Source organism: Brienomyrus brachyistius, chromosome 3, assembly GCF_023856365.1.
Source record: "Brienomyrus brachyistius isolate T26 chromosome 3, BBRACH_0.4, whole genome shotgun sequence".
Lineage (NCBI taxonomy): Eukaryota > Metazoa > Chordata > Actinopteri > Osteoglossiformes > Mormyridae > Brienomyrus > Brienomyrus brachyistius.
Genome location: NC_064535.1, coordinates 33,317,115 through 33,335,629, shown reverse-complemented (window position 1 = coordinate 33,335,629; position 18,515 = coordinate 33,317,115). Strand labels below are relative to the sequence as shown.

The 18,515-nt window shown below is 48.8% G+C and overlaps 1 protein-coding gene across 8 annotated transcripts; it reads left to right on the top strand.

The window, feature by feature from the left end:
* The first annotated feature begins 3,454 nt into the window (after positions 1-3,454).
* Positions 3,455-18,156, top strand: LOC125738860 (transportin-3-like). 8 transcript variants are annotated; one of them, XR_007396926.1, is made up of 23 exons: positions 3,457-3,722; positions 5,082-5,282; positions 6,997-7,070; positions 7,196-7,352; positions 7,449-7,592; positions 7,902-8,077; positions 8,471-8,609; positions 8,706-8,852; positions 9,056-9,163; positions 9,550-9,641; positions 9,767-9,906; positions 10,020-10,211; positions 11,817-11,908; positions 12,015-12,091; positions 12,197-12,257; positions 14,570-14,710; positions 15,159-15,275; positions 15,781-15,875; positions 15,963-16,119; positions 16,199-16,366; positions 16,772-16,897; positions 16,993-17,065; positions 17,511-18,156. XR_007396926.1 is itself a non-coding variant. In XM_049008318.1 (23 exons), the coding sequence occupies exons 1-22, from the start codon at positions 3,603-3,605 to the stop codon at positions 17,051-17,053; spliced, it is 2,772 nt and encodes a 923-aa protein (XP_048864275.1). In that variant the 5' UTR covers positions 3,458-3,602; the 3' UTR covers positions 17,054-17,065; positions 17,511-18,156. The 8 variants fall into 8 exon arrangements, 7 of the variants coding, with proteins under 7 accessions (XP_048864278.1, XP_048864277.1, XP_048864276.1 ...); XM_049008318.1 differs by having other exon boundaries at positions 3,458-3,722; positions 16,772-16,884; XM_049008324.1 differs by lacking the exons at positions 16,199-16,366; positions 16,772-16,897; positions 16,993-17,065; positions 17,511-18,156 and adding an exon at positions 14,791-14,830 and having other exon boundaries at positions 3,456-3,722; positions 15,963-16,101.
* The last annotated feature ends 359 nt before the right edge of the window (positions 18,157-18,515 follow it).

Sequence of the window (18,515 nt, the reverse complement as noted above, 5' to 3'; positions counted from 1 at the left end):
GCGTCATCTACTCTTTGGTAATGGAGCTGCCATTTAAGGTCCTTTATAATGGGCAAACATCTCAGCACTGTACTCATTGAGTGACATATGTACAGATCCTTTGGTACTTCAGTCCTCAGAGGAGGTTCTTGGTGCTGTGGAGTAATTAGAATCTACTTTTTTGTGTATTCATCCTGTTCAAAGTGTGTTGTTATCACCGCGCTTCCTTGCAGCTGGCATGCTGAGATCCCTCTCTGCCTGGGGAGTGGTTGGAGCCCCCAGGAGCTCCCACACTCCTCAGCCATCATCAGCGTCTTGGGTAGAGTTCCAGGAGACTAGCAAGAGAATCTGAAAGCTGCTTTGACAATGGAAACAACAAATCCACTGTCAATCAGGGTGCGACCACAGACCCCACCAATGGCACAGAACAGGAAGGGGCACTTCCAAGAGAACATTTGTAAAGTCAGGCACTGATGCTGGATGTGAAGGCCTGGCTCACAATCTCCATTGTAGTTCATCTTAAAGGTGTTCAATGGGGTTGAGGTCTGGGCTCTGTAGGCCAGTCAAGTTTTTGCACACCAATCTCACCCGACTATGTTTTTACGGTCCTCACCTTATATCAGTTAAATCTCGGGTAATATGGGGCTAAATCATGCACTTTACGTTAAAAAAGAATTAACTTTATAGCCACTCAATTTTGTAAAATAATAAAAACAACCAAGAAAGTTATAGTTTGGTTTGGTTTGGGTGTTCCAGAACGCCACTGTAAGAAGGTGATGCCAAATATATATATTGGAAGCTTCCAAATATATGCAAATAACACATTTCTTGACCCTCCCCTCCAAAGCCCTCCCACTTCCATGCTAAACCAGAGACAGTAAGTTGGCATCAAAAAAAGACTAAACGAATGGGAGGCCGACTTCACAGTGGTGACCTTTATGTCTCAGTGCTAAAGCAGCACTAATGCACAAATATTTTTTGGTAAGATGTATTTTAACAGCCAAAATCTTGGCTATTAAACAATGGGCCAACCTCCCAGTGACTCATTTTTTTCTTAAATAGCATTTTTTGCAGCCGAGGGCTTGAATTTTGTGAACTCCACCAGGCATATACTACATTTGTAATTTAGTTTACAATATAAAACATGAAGAAAAACTTGTTTTTTGGTTGTATTAAATACAAGATACACTAATTGGCTGTATCATAAGAAAGTGTGTTATCTTTTTATTTAAGAAATAAAAACCATTATAATGTTTGTTATAAACAACATGGTTTACAACACAAAGAACATGCATTAGGGGTACCATTGAAACTTTTTATTGACATAAACTCATTTTATAAATCATTCTGAACAAATATTTAATGGATATAACAGAAAAAAAATCCATCTGACGGAGGTATACGACAGATTTGCAGACCACCACAGAAGGCAGTCATTGTCCTAGATGTGCCCTCAGGGTCTGGCGGTGGACCTTCTTCCATTTCCACCATAAGTTGTGCTAATGGCTACAGAACATCTCTGGCTAGTCATGCCGCTTTGCTCAGTGCTTAAAGCAAAACAAACTGGACTGAACCAGTGACACATTCCTGGTTCTCTGCAGAAACATAGTCATTCTGTGCACCAGAGTATCTTTTCATCGGGGATGACCTGGTGAATCTTTCTGGTTGCAGGGAATGGTTTCAGGGTGAGAGGATGGGCTTTGTTCGAACTTCTCAATTTTGTGTTCATCAGTGAGATAGAGCATTATATTGTTAATGCTGTTGGAAACTGCCTGGCACTGACAATGTCAGTTAGCGACATGACTGTGACTCCAAGGAACAGATTCGGAAGTGCATGCTGCCTCCGTTCCTCTGTAAATAGAATGAGGGTCGCTAGACCAAAGATGATGTGTCACTCGCTCACAGGATCCCTTTAACAAATGCCTCTTTACTTGTAGTAAGGGCCTTCCCTGTCTGGAAGAACGAAGAAAAGTATTTAAAACATTTAACTTTAGCTTTATTCACATATACTAGCCTGAGTCATATGATGAAAGCAAAAGGTAGGAACTTACGCAGAACATTCAATAAAAACATTAATCAAGTGTGCTGAGAGGGTGTTTGAATGGATTTAAGAGGCCATATTGATATAGATATTAAAGTAATATGTATGAAAACAATAATCATGAAAAACTGCTGCCTCAGCATTATACAAGTGAAAGTCCAAGTACCTTTTATTGTCAATTTCAGATCTAAGACATATATGGGTTATACACTGGGGTTATGGCCATACACACCACCGAGGTCCCCGAGGTGGAGCTTTTCGTCAAAGTCGGGAAATGCCTTATAAATGGCTCTACTTTAGTTAGTAAAGATTTTGTAACGAAAGCAAAAAATACCATATTCGACTTAAGCGTCTGATGACTCTGAAACACATTATCGCGTTTTCACTACAAAATCTCTACGTTACTCCATGGGTTCGTTGCCAAGGCTACCACAATAAACAATTATCTGTTCGGGAGCCACGTGACTGGCCTTGTTTATTCGCCATACTTAAAGGAATAAGTGGTCAGTTCGTCGCGCACTTCAGTCTGGTAGATTTCTTGCAGTAAACACTCAAAATCAATAGATATCAGCATATCAACAAAGGAACTGTCATGCACTACATTTCATTGATGCATTAATAAGCACTAATACAACTGAGAAATCGTCAAAGGAAGAACACCAGTACCGGCCACTATGTCCAGGATTGCAGAGTGCCCCAGTGCTGTTCACTGCAATCAAAAACGAACCGGAACTAAGGCAATTGTTATCATTACCAAATAGATTTTGTTCTTTGGTGATTAACATGGGAATTGGGGGTTCAATTTAATGACAAGACAAACAGTCTAAAGAAATCTAACTGTAGAGTAATAATACACTGTGTTGCTTATTTATTAAATGCAGCTATAATCTTCTGCTCCTGTAACACATAACTCATCCACTTCAGGGATTCGTGATCAGAGATACCCCTTTTGCCCACTGCGGGAGGAACCCCCATTATTGAGATCTTGAAATTACACATAAATTAATTGTTAAATGTCCTAATATTAAAGAAACAGAAATTTCCAGAATATCTCACGAGTATTTTAGCCTTTATATTCCACGGTGGTGGTCAGCGGTGTTAGGGGTAGTTGGGGGTGTTAAATTGGACCTCAGTAGTACTGTAAGTCTGCGTCTGGCCCTGACTCAGGTAAAATATCGTTCTTGTTGATTATAGTGCCAATGAAAAGTAATGAATAGCATATAAAGATCGAGACGTATAAACATGATATAAACATCACATTTTAAGACGTGGATATTAAAACATTAAGACAAATGAAAATAGACGTATTTATGCATACTCACATGTGCATATACTGTATATATATGCTTTAATTATGTTTCACACTTTATATTCTTTTACATTTTCAAGTCCCAACCATCCTTCCTCTGAATTCCACACGGGGGCGCTTATCGGACATACGGCGAACCTGTCCGTCTGACATGGCGCTCCGAGAAGCGCACCGTCCACCTAAATAAATATTAACTGGCGGACTGCTTACACTTTTTGCACAGTATCCGGAGATATTTTACTTGAACTAGTTTCCCTGAAACATAAAGGTGCCATGGAGGGCAACAAGCCATCCCTTGCGCTGGTCTACCGGGCCGTCCAGGCGCTGTACCACGACCCGGATCCTGCCGGCAAAGAGCGAGCCTCCGTGTGGCTCGGGGAGCTGCAGAGATCGGTAAGTGGGCTAGTAAAGTTCGAGGCTTCGGCGCGGCCTACCAGGAAGCTTCCGGGTAGGCTGTGACCGGGCGGAATCTGTCCGTGGATATTCTGGGTGCGTCGTACGCAGTGGTCGGGCAGACATGAAACTGCGAGCACTGGTATTGGGAAAGCAGGTTTAGGAGAAGTATATTGAGAGACATAGTGAGTGTGGCTGAATGTGTGGAGAGGCACCTGCCCTTGCCCATCCGCTTCGCATTCCCTTTTCCTGGTCTAGGTATATTCTGTGTAACTTCCAAGTGGACTGAATGACAGGGCAAACCGGGCAGGACTTGGCTGGGAGGCGCTGCCCAGCCAGTACGGTCGCATTTTGTGACTTGGCATGGTCATGATCGTTGTGTGACACGACTGTCACCTGGGTTCGCATGTAATGGTTTGTTCATAGTCACAGTTAGGGTTATTGTCTTGGTTATTTGACCGTTATTTAAGTGCACTGTCATGCACTCCTGCACTTTTTATACATCATCATCGTCATCATCATCATCATTTATCAACCACACATACACATTGTAGATATCTGCTGCACTGTATGTGGCCACTGTCCTGACCTGACTGTGTATGTATTTACTGTATGTATGAGAGCCACAGACAGGCTCCCCGTGTGTGAATATACTCGGCCAATAAAGCTGATACTGATTTGCTTGTGTGACTACGTCAGCAACTTCTCCTACCACACCCTGGACACCTGCCAGTGTCTGCTTTTTAAAAAGGAGAGTATTAGCAGGTGGATGTCCTTTTTCTAAGTGGAGGTGTTTTAGTTGGGAGGGAGAATGAGGCATGCTTCGAGTCCTCCTGCTGTTTGACAGGTATAGAGTTAATTAATTCACGTGACTGTGGTGCTCAGTCTGATTTTGCTGAAGGTCCAGTGATGGTGTCAGACCTGTAGGCGGAATCCTCAGTTGCTCCTGGGGGCGGCCAGCGGACCCTTTGGGGGCTAGGGTCAGCTGGCGGTGCTGGCTGCGGAAATAGGCTGGCCCTGCTATATATTAGGTTTTAACACTCCTGACAACGTAGCTGTGTAAGTGGTAATTTAGTAATAAATGAGAGAGGGTACTTATTTGGTGGATTACGGAGATTTTCTAGATTTCATTATAATATAATCAAATTACTCCCACATTGGAACAGTAATCTTCACACAGGGATGCATCCTTTCCTGATCTGGACAAAAAGTGCTGACTCTGTATAGATGGCTCCTTCCTATCCTTAAAAAGCTTGTGATGTTTGTGTTTACTGAGAGATGCTGACTAGAGCTGTCTCCACAGTGAGCTGCTCCACTGTTTTCCCTGCTGTGCTGACACGTGTCCCGTCTCTCCTGTAGATGTACGCCTGGGAGATCTCTGACCAGCTTCTGCAGCTGCAGCAGGACGTGGAGTCCTGTTACTTTGCCGCCCAGACCATGAAGATGAAAATACAGACCTCATTCTATGAACTTCCAGCCGAAACCTACACGGCCCTCCGGGACTCGCTGCTGTCTCATATACAGAGGCTCAGAGACCTCTCCCCCGTCATCGTCACTCAGGTCAGTGTGTGTCAGTCTGCAGTCTTGATTTATAGAAACAGTGATCGGGTTCAGACCCGCTTGGCTTATGTTCACCTTTCCACTGCACCAGGTACTGTACTTCTGCTACTGAAATTTGGTGCTTTCCCTTTTCCATTGATTTCCAGTCATGTGCCACTGTCAAAAGTACCAAACCAGCTGGGGAACTTTTTCGGTACCTCGGTACTTGAGGGTGGGGTTTGCAAACGTGTTTAATGTTGAGTTATTATACAAATAACCTTCCTGGCAAAAACAAAATACATCTGCTATCCTGAAAAAAACCTAGTTAGAAACTCTGAGGTAAAGCGAAGTAAAAAACAACAGCAATAAAACTGGATGCGTGGACATATGAAGAGACGAAAGCTTTAATTGTGATCGGGTCGGAATAACATGTTCAACGAGATGTGGATGGCATCAGAAGAAATGAAGAGGCATCTGCTATAATATACTAGGGCTGCGATACATTTCTCACAGTCATTCAGAAATTATTTGAATGGCAAAAATGAAAATGATTACGGCATGCACAGCTCATGCTGAAGCGGCGGCGGTGAACTTTAAACTTACTTTTTAAACATATACTAGTTCATCTTGAAAAGGAACAATCATTAAAATAGCAAAGCTTGGTAAGTTTTATTTCCTATGATAGAGTAAAATAGTTTCAGCAAAACCATGCGGTATAATGTCCTTGCAGTGTGAGAAATGCCTACGCATAACATGTAGTCTTGGTATTAATATTGCACATCAGCTACATACTATAGCCGAAATCAGTAAAAAGACCCCACCTTGCATTTTTATGATGTCATTCAGTGCTGCTACCAGTTTTTACATTGGTGGAAAACCAACACAAGACGTTCTGACCTTTCGGTACTTTATTAAAGTGCCCTTTGGGCACTTTTCCAGCTGTGGGCCAACTTGCCGCAGGAAAGGATACAACGGCTGGGGGGGGCAGTTCCACACCCTACTGACTGACATGGGACCAGCAGTGTCCCCAGACTGCCAAGTCTGTTGTCTGTCTGATCTGATATTATAGTCATGGCAATAGTCACATGACGTTTCACCACTTGCAGATTTATTTCATTTCCACCACTCTGTCTGGGTGCTTCACTTTTCTTTGTCACTGAGTTTACTTTTTAAATATCTTGTCATGCCACCCTGATCTTTTTTTGGATCTGTTCTTCTGACCAGATCGCTATTAATTTATTTTTACTTAATTTGTCATCGTTTCCTGAGTTTGTGACCGTTTTCAAGGCAGCATTTACATTGTGTTTCAGCCGCAGCCTTTTTCTATAACCATTCGACAAAGAAAGAATTTCAAGTCCCACCCCAAAGTACCAAATTACCAAGGAAGTACCCCAACTGGTTTGGTGCTTTTGGTACTGGTACTCGATCGGGAGTCAATGGAAAAGCGAAAATACCAAAAGTACGGTACTTGGTGCGGTGGATAAGCGCCCTCAGGATGTTTCCGTGCTAGGCCTGCATCCTTCTGTGTTTCCAACAGTGGGAGCATAATTAGGCAATACTAGATGATATTTTATTAAGGTAGCATCCAATCAATGCTTGTAATATATTTGCAGACAAATCCAGTGAGAAGTCTTGACCAATAGAGTTGAATCCCATTTACTTGTGCATGGGATGGTGTGTCTTTCAGTCTCTTTGGAAGCATCTACCTGCTCCTGATGCTCCTGTTCTCTCCCAGCTTGCTCTAGCGATTGCAGATTTAGCCCTTCAGATGACTTCTTGGAAGGGCTGTGTCCAGACTCTCATAGAAAAGTAAGGATGTTCACCATGCTGTAATTGAGTACTTAACCCTTTGTTGTTTTCAGTGATGGCATGCAATACCTCCTAACCTTACCCGGATCACTCTGCACTTCCTTATCCTCCCGGTCCTCCCACAGGTACAGCAGTGACGTCTCCTCCATGCCCTTCCTGATAGAGATCCTGACCGTGCTGCCCGAGGAGGTACACAGCCGCTCCCTGCGCATCGGAACCAATCGTCGGACGGAGATCACCGAGGATTTAAACTTGTACTCCAACTCTGTCGTCACTCTGCTGGTGAGAATTGTGCAGCCCTCCCAGCGTCCTACTTCCTGGCCTCTCAGTCGACCTTAATTTGGGGACATTTACCCTAACTGCTCCCTTCCTCCTCAGGTATCATGTGTCGAGAAAACCGGCAATAATGAGAAGATGTTGATGAAGGTCTTCCGGTGCTTGAGCAGCTGGTTTAACCTGGGCGTCCTGGACCACAACTTCATGGCCAGCAACCAGCTCCTCGTCATCCTCTTCCAAGTGCTAGTGGGTGTCACCCCGATCTGTGGCCATTGCTCTTTATTCCTCTTTCAGAATCCCTTGCGTGTTCATGGTCACAACGCTCACCTCCAGGGGCATCACAGATGGTCTCTATGGTGCCCTTAAGCTGTCTGTTAGACATACATTGAAAATTAAGGTCTTTTTGCCATTTGTACAAGTATGGGTACAAGTACAGTGGAGTGGATCAGTTTTCTTGTGTCCCATCTTGCTGTCCTTTTCAAGACGCACCCTCAGATACAGAAGACAATGATACCCGAGGGCTGTGCGTGACTCTTGCCATCTTGTTCCTTGCAGCAGCGGGACGAGACGGCCACCAATCTGCATGAGGCAGCCTCAGACTGCGTCTGCTCGGCGCTGTACGCCATCGAGAATGTGGACAGCCACGTGCCGCTTGCCCTGCAGCTCTTCCAGGGCGTGCTCACGCTGGAAACCGCTTACCACATGTCGGTGGCCCGTGAGGACCTGGACAAGTGAGCCTTCCGTCCGTCCCTCACGTCAAGATCCCACTGATCCCACCATCCATGCACATGGGAACGGGACACCTCGCTGTCTTTCAGTCTGTCGTTCCCAACCCCTGGTTGTGCCGCTGACCCGCAAAACACACATATTGTTAAATCACACCTTTTTATGATTTTTACGCTTTGACTGCATTGTACAAAAAATGGAAACGGATCAATAAAATCTGTCCCACTGACCAATCTGGTGGACAGATTTTTCCGTAAGCACACCCCGCCCCTTGGTCTGTAAAATTGTGCAGTGCACACTGGTCTGTGGTCATCAAAAGATTGTGAACCCCTAGTGTTCAAGATGTAAACAAACAGAGCTCCGGTGGCTGTGGTGACATGAGCACTTCTCACACACAGGGTGCTTAATTACTGTCGCATCTTCACGGAGCTGTGTGAGACCTTCCTGGAGGCGATGGTGCGTAGCCCAGGACAGGGCATGGGGAACCTCCGATCCCTGGAGCTGCTTCTCATCTGCACGGGACACCCCCAGTACGAGGTGAGACCCCCTCTCGAATTTCTACTGGAGCCAAAGGAGCGTCACCATCGAGCCATAGAGAGGTTCCCTGGCCAATGAACTGTCTCTCGATGTCAGGTGGTGGAGATCTCCTTTAATTTCTGGTACCGCCTGGGCGAGCACCTGTACAAGACCAGTGATGTCATGCTGCATGGAATCTTCCGGCCCTACATCCAGAGGCTACTGCACGGGCTGGCCCATCACTGCCAGCTGGACCCCGACCATGTGAGGCTCCTTGTCAGCTCCTGCTTTTCCTCGGCACCTGCTCTGGATCGCGTCAAGGAATCTGTGATCGTCTTTGTTTTGTACATTTCTGTTCTGGCCGGCATTATAATCTGGTCTGTCAGGTGTGATGGCCCAGATGCTGCTTTTCATTTCGCTGTGACGTCACAAACACACACCGTTTCATTTTATGCCTGTGTTTACAGGAGGGCATCCCTGAAGATACCGATGATTTTGGGGAGTTTCGGATGAGAGTGTCAGATTTGGTGAAGGACATTGTCTTCCTGGTTGGGTCTGTGGAGTGCTTTTCCCAGGTATGTCACATGATCCTGGATGTGCTGTGTGTGGGACAAAGTGCGTTGTGGTTTAGGTCCATAGCAGAGTGTAGCTGCGTAGCACGTCCTTGGCTTACAGTAGAGTGTAGTAGTGTAATATGACCCTGGATACAGTAGAGTGTAGCTGCGTAGTGTAAAGTAGCTTTAGCTTATAGTTGAGTGTAGCAGTGTAGGGTGACTTAGCCCACAAAGGACTGTAGCAGTGTTGCATAGTGTGGTGTAGAGTAGTCTTAGCTCACAGTAGAGCAGCCTAGAGTGGCTTTAGCCAAGAATGAAGTGTAGCAATATCGTCAAGCACAGGCTGAAGATGGAGCTCTGCTTGGTCTGTCAGCAGCTCACCCAGCTGGGACGCCTTTCTCTTACAGCTGTATGCCACCCTGAAAGAGGGGAACCCCCCCTGGGAGGTGACAGAGGCCGTGCTCTTCATTATGGCCGCCATCGCCAGGAGTGTCAGTCCGTGAGTCCGAAAGTGCACCCCTGAAGTGCAGCACCCGCTATGTCCAGGAAAGGCGTGTGCTTTTGCTTACCTTATCCAGCTCATGGATGATGTGTGTGACGCGTCAACCCCTCTCCCCTGGGCAGCGAGAACAATCCAACCCTGCTGGAGGTCCTGGAGCAGGTGGTGCTGCTACCCCAGACCATCCACATTGCTGTGCGCTACACCAGCATCGACCTGGTGGGGGAGATGGGTGAAGTGATTGACCATAACCCCCGCTTCTTAGGTGTGTGCTGGAAAGGGAACGTGGACTTGCTACCTTTCATAATGTGCCCTGCCTGGCGGGTGGGGAATAGACGTGCACTTTGGGCTCCTCTAACTGTGTGTGTGTGGGAACAGATCCTGTGCTGAATTACCTCATGAAGGGATTACGGGAGAAGGCCCTCTCTTCAGTCTCGGCCAAAGCCATCCACAACATGTGCTCTACATGCAGCGACCTCATGATCCAGCACTTCCAGGCCCTGCTGGACATTGCCCATGCCCTCGACTCCTTCTTCCTGTCCTCGGAAGCTGCTGTTGGCCTCCTCAAAGGTACTTCCCGGAAGTGGGATGGGCAAAAGGCATGATGGCCCCATTCTTTAACAGCCCGGCCCTGACTTAGGATGCCTACACAAGAAGTTACACATCTTACACGCTCAAATGCAAACTATTGTGGAGGCGTTTGGAGTGACAGCTTGATGACTGGTTGACCACAAACACCTGCGCTTATTTGGAAGTTATCTGGAAGTGCAAAGAAAGATAGAAGTAGTGGAGTAAAAACTGAGCAGATGTAATTTAGGTACAGAAATAATTCCATGTAATTATTCCATGTAACCAGTTATTCGTTTTTTTTTTTTTTTGCTTGTTCCATATTTCTGCATCAGAAAATTTTATCAATAACCAGTGTACTTTTGTCTAATATCGACCGGTGCTTGCGGAGAAACTCGTCAGCGCTTATTAGCAGGATAATGTTACGTCATTTTTTTATTCTGTAGAAAATGAATGATCGATCTGCTGGCCAGATTTAATAAGAATTACACACATGTAGCGGGTCATATAAATTGAACTAGAAGGCTGCATTCCAGTTTGATTGCAGTTGATAAGTAGCAAAGTGGCTTTTTTATCCTCCATTGTTTTGCCGTGTTAGTTTTGTATGAAACTGTGCGTGAAGCTTAACCTACGAGCTTTTGCATCTTCCATTATCATTTAGTATAAAGTTCCCAGGTCCTGTTGTGCGATGTGAAAGCGACACACCAAAGTGGCCAGGAGCTACAAAAGTTCATATTCAACAAAGCCCAGGGTTTCCGGACCTTCAGTGTGAAAGTGTCTACTAACAATGAAGAACAATAGATGTCTAACAACAAAATAGTGACAAGAATAACAAACATACAGCATATACAATATATATGCAATATGCAGTAATATATGCAATGAAATCTTTGGTATGTGTAAAGAAAAGGCAGTCCAGAGGCAGTGTCCCCAATGTCCATGTGATGGTGGAGAGGCGAGTCCGCCAAGGCAGCCCAACAGCATCAGGGGCTTTCAGGAGTCAGAGGCGGATCTCATCCACCACCGGAGCCGTACCACCATCAAGTTATTTTCACTGCTTCAGTGACCTCAGCCCTGAAGATGGGTGTATCCTCCCCTAATTCTTCCAGCCCTACTTCTTCCAAGGAAGGTGTATCAGTCCTCAGAGTTCTCCTTTCACCGCTTGTTTGGCAAAAATTTCAGAGGGCCGTGGTTTCAAAACTATTAGAGATAGAGACGGAATTTGGGGTTTCTGCAGAAGTTTGGTACTGGAGCACCTGTGATTTTTTTCAGGGGAATCTGAAGACAAACAGGGAAATTTTTCCTCAAGCTGTGTGTTTTTGATATGGAGTGACTCACGTCAAAGATATTTCTGTTAAGGTTAAATCTTTGGCAGTTCTTTGGAGTTTTATAACTGTTAATTATTTCTCTCACTGTATATAACTTAACTTTTGCCATGAATGTAAGCCTGGCTGCTTCTGTGGCATAAAATCTTAACTCGTTTAATCTGTTTACAATGTCATTGTATGATGTTCTGGGTCAGGCGGCCTTGCTATACCGCTGAACATGTCCACTTCAGGTGGATGGTCATGCTGTCCTTCTGAAAGCCATTTTCTGCTCGTCTTGCAGGAACAGCCTTGGTTTTAGCCAGGCTTCCACTGGAGAAGATTGCCGAGTGTATGAGTGACCTGTGCTCATTGCAGGTCATGGTCCTCAAAAAGGTCAGTGCTCCTTTTTTGTCATGGTGGGTTGAACTCTGATGCTGAGCTGCTCATTCTTGGGGCAGGATGCCAAGGTCTAGCTGCTCATCTCTCTTTGTTACCCCAGCTGCTTGCTCAGCAGACCAGCAACGGGAAATCTGCCGACCCCACGGTTTGGCTGGACAGGCTAGCGGTGATCTTCAGGTATGTCCTTACCACTCTTTGTTTGCAGGCTAGCTTGTACATTTTTGGTGTTCGGAGTCTGTTTTACATTTATTTTTTCCTTACTTGAATGTCCTGCTTTTCCAGAAACACGAATCCCACAGTAGAGAATGGGCAGACGCATCCCTGTCAAAAAGTCATTCAAGATGTAAGCCTTTTTTTTTTTAAATCCTGTTTAGCACGACATTGACTCTGGTGTAACCGAGTGTCACTTAGCATAGCTAGTCTGCTGTGGCTTTAACCCACAGTAGAGTACAGCAATGTACACATGGCCTCAGTGCACCGTAGAGTGTATCGGTGTAGCAGGCCCTTGGTCTACAGTACAGTGTAGCAGCATAGGGGCCCCTTGGTCTACAGTACAGTGTAGCAGCATAGCGGGCCCTTGGTCTACAGTACAATGTAGCAGCATAGCGGGCCCTTGGTCTACAGTACAATGTAGCAGCATAGCGGGCCCTTGGTCTACAGTACAATGTAGCAGCATAGCGGGCCCTTGGTCTACAGTACAGTGTAGCAGCATAGGGGCCCCTTGGTCTACAGTACAGTGTAGCAGCATAGGGGCCCCTTGGTCTACAGTACAGTGTAGCAGCATAGGGGCCCCTTGGTCTACAGTACAGTGTAGCAGCATAGGGGCCCCTTGGTCTACAGTACAGTGTAGCAGCATAGCGTGCCCTTGGTCTACAGTACAGTGTAGCAGCATAGGGGGCCCTTGGTCTACAGTACAGTGTAGCAGCATAGGGGCCCCTTGGTCTACAGTACAGTATAGCAGCATAGGGGCCCCTTGGTCTACAGTACAATGTAGCAGCATAGGGGCCCCTTGGTCTACAGTACAGTGTAGCAGCATAGGGGCCCCTTGGTCTACAGTACAGTGTAGCAGCATAGCGGGCCCTTGGTCTACAGTACAATGTAGCAGCATAGCGGGCCCTTGGTCTACAGTACAATGTAGCAGCATAGCGGGCCCTTGGTCTACAGTACAATGTAGCAGCATAGCGGGCCCTTGGTCTACAGTACAATGTAGCAGCATAGCGGGCCCTTGGTCTACAGTACAGTGTAGCAGCATAGGGGCCCCTTGGTCTACAGTACAGTGTAGCAGCATAGGGGCCCCTTGGTCTACAGTACAGTGTAGCAGCATAGGGGCCCCTTGGTCTACAGTACAGTGTAGCAGCATAGGGGCCCCTTGGTCTACAGTACAGTGTAGCAGCATAGCGTGCCCTTGGTCTACAGTACAGTGTAGCAGCATAGGGGGCCCTTGGTCTACAGTACAGTGTAGCAGCATAGGGGCCCCTTGGTCTACAGTACAGTATAGCAGCATAGGGGCCCCTTGGTCTACAGTACAATGTAGCAGCATAGGGGCCCCTTGGTCTACAGTACAGTGTAGCAGCATAGGGGCCCCTTGGTCTACAGTACAGTGTAGCAGCATAGCGGGCCCTTGGTCTACAGTACAATGTAGCAGCATAGCGGGCCCTTGGTCTACAGTACAATGTAGCAGCATAGCGGGCCCTTGGTCTACAGTACAATGTAGCAGCATAGCGGGCCCTTGCTCTACAGTACAATGTAGCAGCATAGCGGGCCCTTGGTCTACAGTACAGTGTAGCAGCATAGGGGCCCCTTGGTCTACAGTACAATGTAGCAGCATAGGGGCCCCTTGGTCTACAGTACAATGTAGCAGCATAGGGGCCCCTTGGTCTACAGTACAGTGTAGCAGCATAGGGGCCCCTTGGTCTACAGTACAGTGTAGCAGCATAGGGGCCCCTTGGTCTACAGTACAGTGTAGCAGCATAGGGGCCCCTTGGTCTACAGTACAGTGTAGCAGCATAGCGTGCCCTTGGTCTACAGTACAGTGTAGCAGCATAGGGGGCCCTTGGTCTACAGTACAGTGTAGCAGCATAGGGGCCCCTTGGTCTACAGTACAGTGTAGCAGCATAGGGGCCCCTTGGTCTACAGTACAATGTAGCAGCATAGGGGCCCCTTGGTCTACAGTACAGTGTAGCAGCATAGGGGCCCCTTGGTCTACAGTACAATGTAGCAGCATAGCGGGCCCTTGGTCTACAGTACAGTGTAGCAGCATAGGGGCCCCTTGGTCTACAGTACAGTGTAGCAGCATAGCGTGCCCTTGGTCTACAGTACAGTGTAGCAGCATAGGGGGCCCTTGGTCTACAGTACAGTGTAGCAGCATAGGGGCCCCTTGGTCTACAGTACAGTATAGCAGCATAGGGGCCCCTTGGTCTACAGTACAATGTAGCAGCATAGGGGCCCCTTGGTCTACAGTACAATGTAGCAGCATAGGGGCCCCTTGGTCTACAGTACAATGTAGCAGCATAGGGGCCCCTTGGTCTACAGTACAATGTAGCAGCATAGGGGCCCCTTGGTCTACAGTACAATGTAGCAGCACAGCGTGACCTGTGACCAGTAGTGCGACCAGCATACAGGATTGGTAATGCTAACCATCTGTACTTTCTTCAGATTTGGCCCGTGCTGTCAGAGACACTGAACAAGTACCAGGCCGACAATCGCATTGTGGAGCGGTGCTGCCGCTGTCTGCGCTTCGCAGTGCGCTGCGTGGGCAAGGGTTCTGCCTCGCTGCTGCAGCCGCTGGTCACACAGGTAGGGTTCCGCCTCGCTGCTGCAGCCGCTGGTCACACAGGTAGGGCTCCGCCTCGCTGCTGCAGCCGCTGGTCACACAGGTAGGGCTCCGCCTCGCTGCTGCAGCCGCTGGTCACACAGGTAGGGCTCCGCCTCGCTGCTGCAGCCGCTGGTCACACAGGTAGGGCTCCGCCTCGCTGCTGCAGCCGCTGGTCACACAGGTAGGGCTCCGCCTCGCTGCTGCAGCTGCTGGTCACACAGGTAGGGCTCCGCCTCGCTGCTGCAGCCGCTGGTCACACAGGTAGGGCTCCGCCTCGCTGCTGCAGCCGCTGGTCACGCAGGTAGGGCTCCGCCTCGCTGCTGCAGCCGCTGGTCACGCAGGTAGGGCCCGCCCACTGTTCTTCCATCTGAGCCTTAGCCCTGAGTGCACACAGCACAATGACCGCCTCTTTTGATGTGCCCCTCATAGATGGTCGGCGTGTACCAGCAGTATCCCCACTCCTGTTTCCTCTACCTGGGCAGCATCCTGGTAGACGAGTACGGCATGGAGGATGGCTGTCGCCAAGGACTGCTGGACATGTTACAGGTAGTTGGGGTGTGTGGGGTCACAAACCCATGACCTGCTGGACATGTAACAGGTAGCTGTGGTATGTGGGGTCACGCCCCCAGGGCCTGTTGAACATATGATGGGTAGCTGTGGTATGTGGGGTCACGCCCCCAGGGCCTGTTGAACATATGATGGGTAGCTGGGGTATGTGGGGTCATGCCCCCAGGGCTTCCTGGACATGTTACAGGTAGTTGGGCTGTGTGGGATCACGCCCCCAGTGCCTACTGGACCTATCACAGGTAGATGGGGAGTGTGGGGTCACACGCCCAGGGCCTGCCGGATATGTGACGGGTAGCTGGGGTGTGTGTGGTCACGCCCCCAGGGCCTGTTATACATGTTACAGGTAGGTGTTGCGTTTGGGGTCACGCCCCTAGGGCCTGCTGGACATGTTACAAGTAGGTGTTGTGCATGGGTCACGCATACTGGGCCATTGGTCCTGGGTGGGGGGGCAGTGTAATTAATCTCCAGACTGTCCCACCTGCAGGCATTATGTGTGCCGACTTTCCAACTACTGGAACAGCCCAATGGCCTCCGTAATCACCCAGACACCGTGGATGACCTTTTCCGGCTGGTGACGAGGTGTGTGGCCCCCAGCCCCCTCCGACCTTATGTAGAGGCTGTCTGGTGTGCTCAGGTGCTCAGTCCCCCTGGTCCCCCCCCCACCAGGTTTATCCAAAGGAGTCCCATCACTTTGATGAACAGCCTGATCATCGTCCACATCATCCAGTGCGCCATCGCCGCTTCCATGCTGGACCACCGTGATGCCAACTGCAGCGTCATGAAGTTCATTAGGGACCTCATTCACTCAGGCGTCAGCAGTGGCGTGAGTTCCCCGCCCTGCCCCGGGTCGTCCGAGGCTGTGAGCCACAGTCGGTGTAATCCCTGGCTCCTGTCCTCCCCAGCACGAGGAGGGCTTCCACGTTAGGAAGGAGTTCATCTCGCAGGCTTTGGCACAACACGGCCAGCAGCTGGTCACACAGCTTCTACACTCCTGCTGCTTCTGCCTGCCCTCCTACACCCTGCCAGACGTCGCCGAGGTCTACTTTGAGATGATGCTGTTTGAGCGGGAGGTCAGTCTGCATCTCTTTTGGGGGCGGGGGGGGGGGCTGTATGTGCTATGAGGAAGCCAGTAAAGCAGACAGTCGGTGTTTGTCCACACAACCAGCCATGAGGCTTCGGTGTTCAAGCTCACTGGAGGCTTAAAAGTGGCATAATTCTCAGTAACAAATCTTGGGTCCGTCTCTATCCTGCTAGATTTAAGTTATCCACTGCAGGCCATAAGAGGGAAGCGTATCTGTGGAGCTGAAACCTGCTTAAATGTGGTTTGAGGCTGTGCAGAGATGCACGCGAGGTCAGTGTGGTTATTTCAGGTGATGATCCAGCAGATTCACGGCAGTGCCAGTTCTGTAGCCCTGCACCGCCTGCTCTGCCGTGTTTTGCTGTGGTGTTTGACTCGCAGCATGTCACGTTTGCAGGCATTCTGCCGCTGGCTGGAGAACACACTGAAAGGACTCCCCAAGGAGACTGCAGGGGGCGCCGTGACCGTCACACACAAGCAGCTGACGGACTTCCACAAGCAGGTCACCAGGTCCGAGCCCCGGGTCAGCCCGAGCCGCAGTGTTCCTCAGTGACATTCGTCGCCGACGTCTTGGCTGTACATTTGATGGTGACGCTGGGTCGTTTTGTCCCATTGTAGTGCTGAAGAATGCAAGCAAGTTTGCTGGGCGATCAGAGACTTCACCAGGCTGTACCGGTAGCCACAACACCAGGTGAGGCGACTCAGCTGGGCAGAACCTCGGCCGTCTGATAGGAGTAGGGGGCACGGGGCCAGGGGACCTGTGTTCCAGGTTCCAGCTTTTAGGTAGGCCCCACCTCATTCAGCTTTGTGTAGGGGGATAATGTGTGAATCAGGGGGTTAGGACACAGTGCCTGTGATCGGAAGGTCGCCGGTTCAAGTCCCTGAGCAAGTGCCTTAACCCCCAATTGTTCCAGGGACTGACGGAACCATTCTCCCGAAAATGAACGTTGTTTTGGAAGAAAACACCTGCTAAATATAATGTAAATAGCATTTTGGGCTAGTGACAGGTCACTGACCAGCCTGGTCATTCAGGGTTCTGTTTATGAAGCATGTGATTCTTACAGCAAACATGTTTCAATACTTCATTTTCACTAAATGTCAAGTATTGCTATAGTGACCCTGTGCCCAAATTTCAGGACAAACTTTTGTTGGCGACGTTGAGATGAGAGCAGTGAAGCGGAAGAGTACCAATGAAATGGGGGGCTACTCACCAGGAGGACGTGCATCAGCCCTGCGGGGGCCACACCAGTAGGAGGCCCCCAGGGCTCCAGCTGGGGGAATCACCGCAAGGGGCACCGTGCTTTTCCTGGGGGGGCCGCTTAAGAGAATTCGGACCGTGACGATGCCAATAAGTCTGCATCCAGCCAGCCGGGGACGTAACGGGACAAAACGTGGATGTGCCTGGTAGGAGAAGCTGTAAGAGATGTCTAACGTGTGGGGGGGAAGGTGAACGAGCGGCATTGGTTTGCCGTCTGTGCCATAAAAATTCAACACACAGCAAACAGCAGCCCCAGCCTCGAGGACAGAGGCAGGGGATATGGAGACAGAGGTCTGCAGGTTAGGCCCCTTACAGCCACGGATGGACTTTTACAGTTTTGATTGCCAGGCTAAACTGTAACTATCAAGTGAACTCTGGCGTGGTTTATTTTAATTTAGTTTGTTCTTTTTCTCCTCTTAAAATCATGAACCGGGTAGCTGACAAAAGACAGAGGGGGGTGTTCCAGCATTCTGCTCCATCTGATGTAGCATCTCATGAACAATAAAACTGAAATGAGGGCATCACGGTTCTGGGCATTCTTTGACTTGTACCTCACGGGCGGCTGTGTGGTGTCGAGCTGCAGATGGACCTCCGCCGCCTGCATGGGCAATCCTGCACCGTGTACCTCACATGGGCAATCCTGCACCATATACCTCACACGGGCAATCCTGCACCGTATACCTCACATAGGCAATCCTGCACCGTGTACCTCACACGGGCAATCCTGCACCGTGTACCTCACACGGGCAATCCTGCACCGTGTACCTCACACGGGCAATCCTGCACCGTGTACCTCACACGGGCAATAGTGCACCGTATACCTCACACGGGCAATCCTGCACCGTGTACCTCACACGGGCAATCCTGCACCGTGTACCTCACA

Bases quoted from the DNA above. Each gene is read 5' to 3' on its own strand.
- LOC125738860 (XM_049008318.1), top strand. From the start codon at position 3,603: ATGGAGGGCAACAAGCCATCCCTTGCGCTGGTCTACCGGGCCGTCCAG. The intron at 7,593-7,901 runs GTGGGTGTCACC...TGTTCCTTGCAG, and splicing joins TCATCCTCTTCCAAGTGCTA to CAGCGGGACGAGACGGCCAC. The intron at 9,907-10,019 runs GTGTGTGCTGGA...GTGTGGGAACAG, and splicing joins CCATAACCCCCGCTTCTTAG to ATCCTGTGCTGAATTACCTC.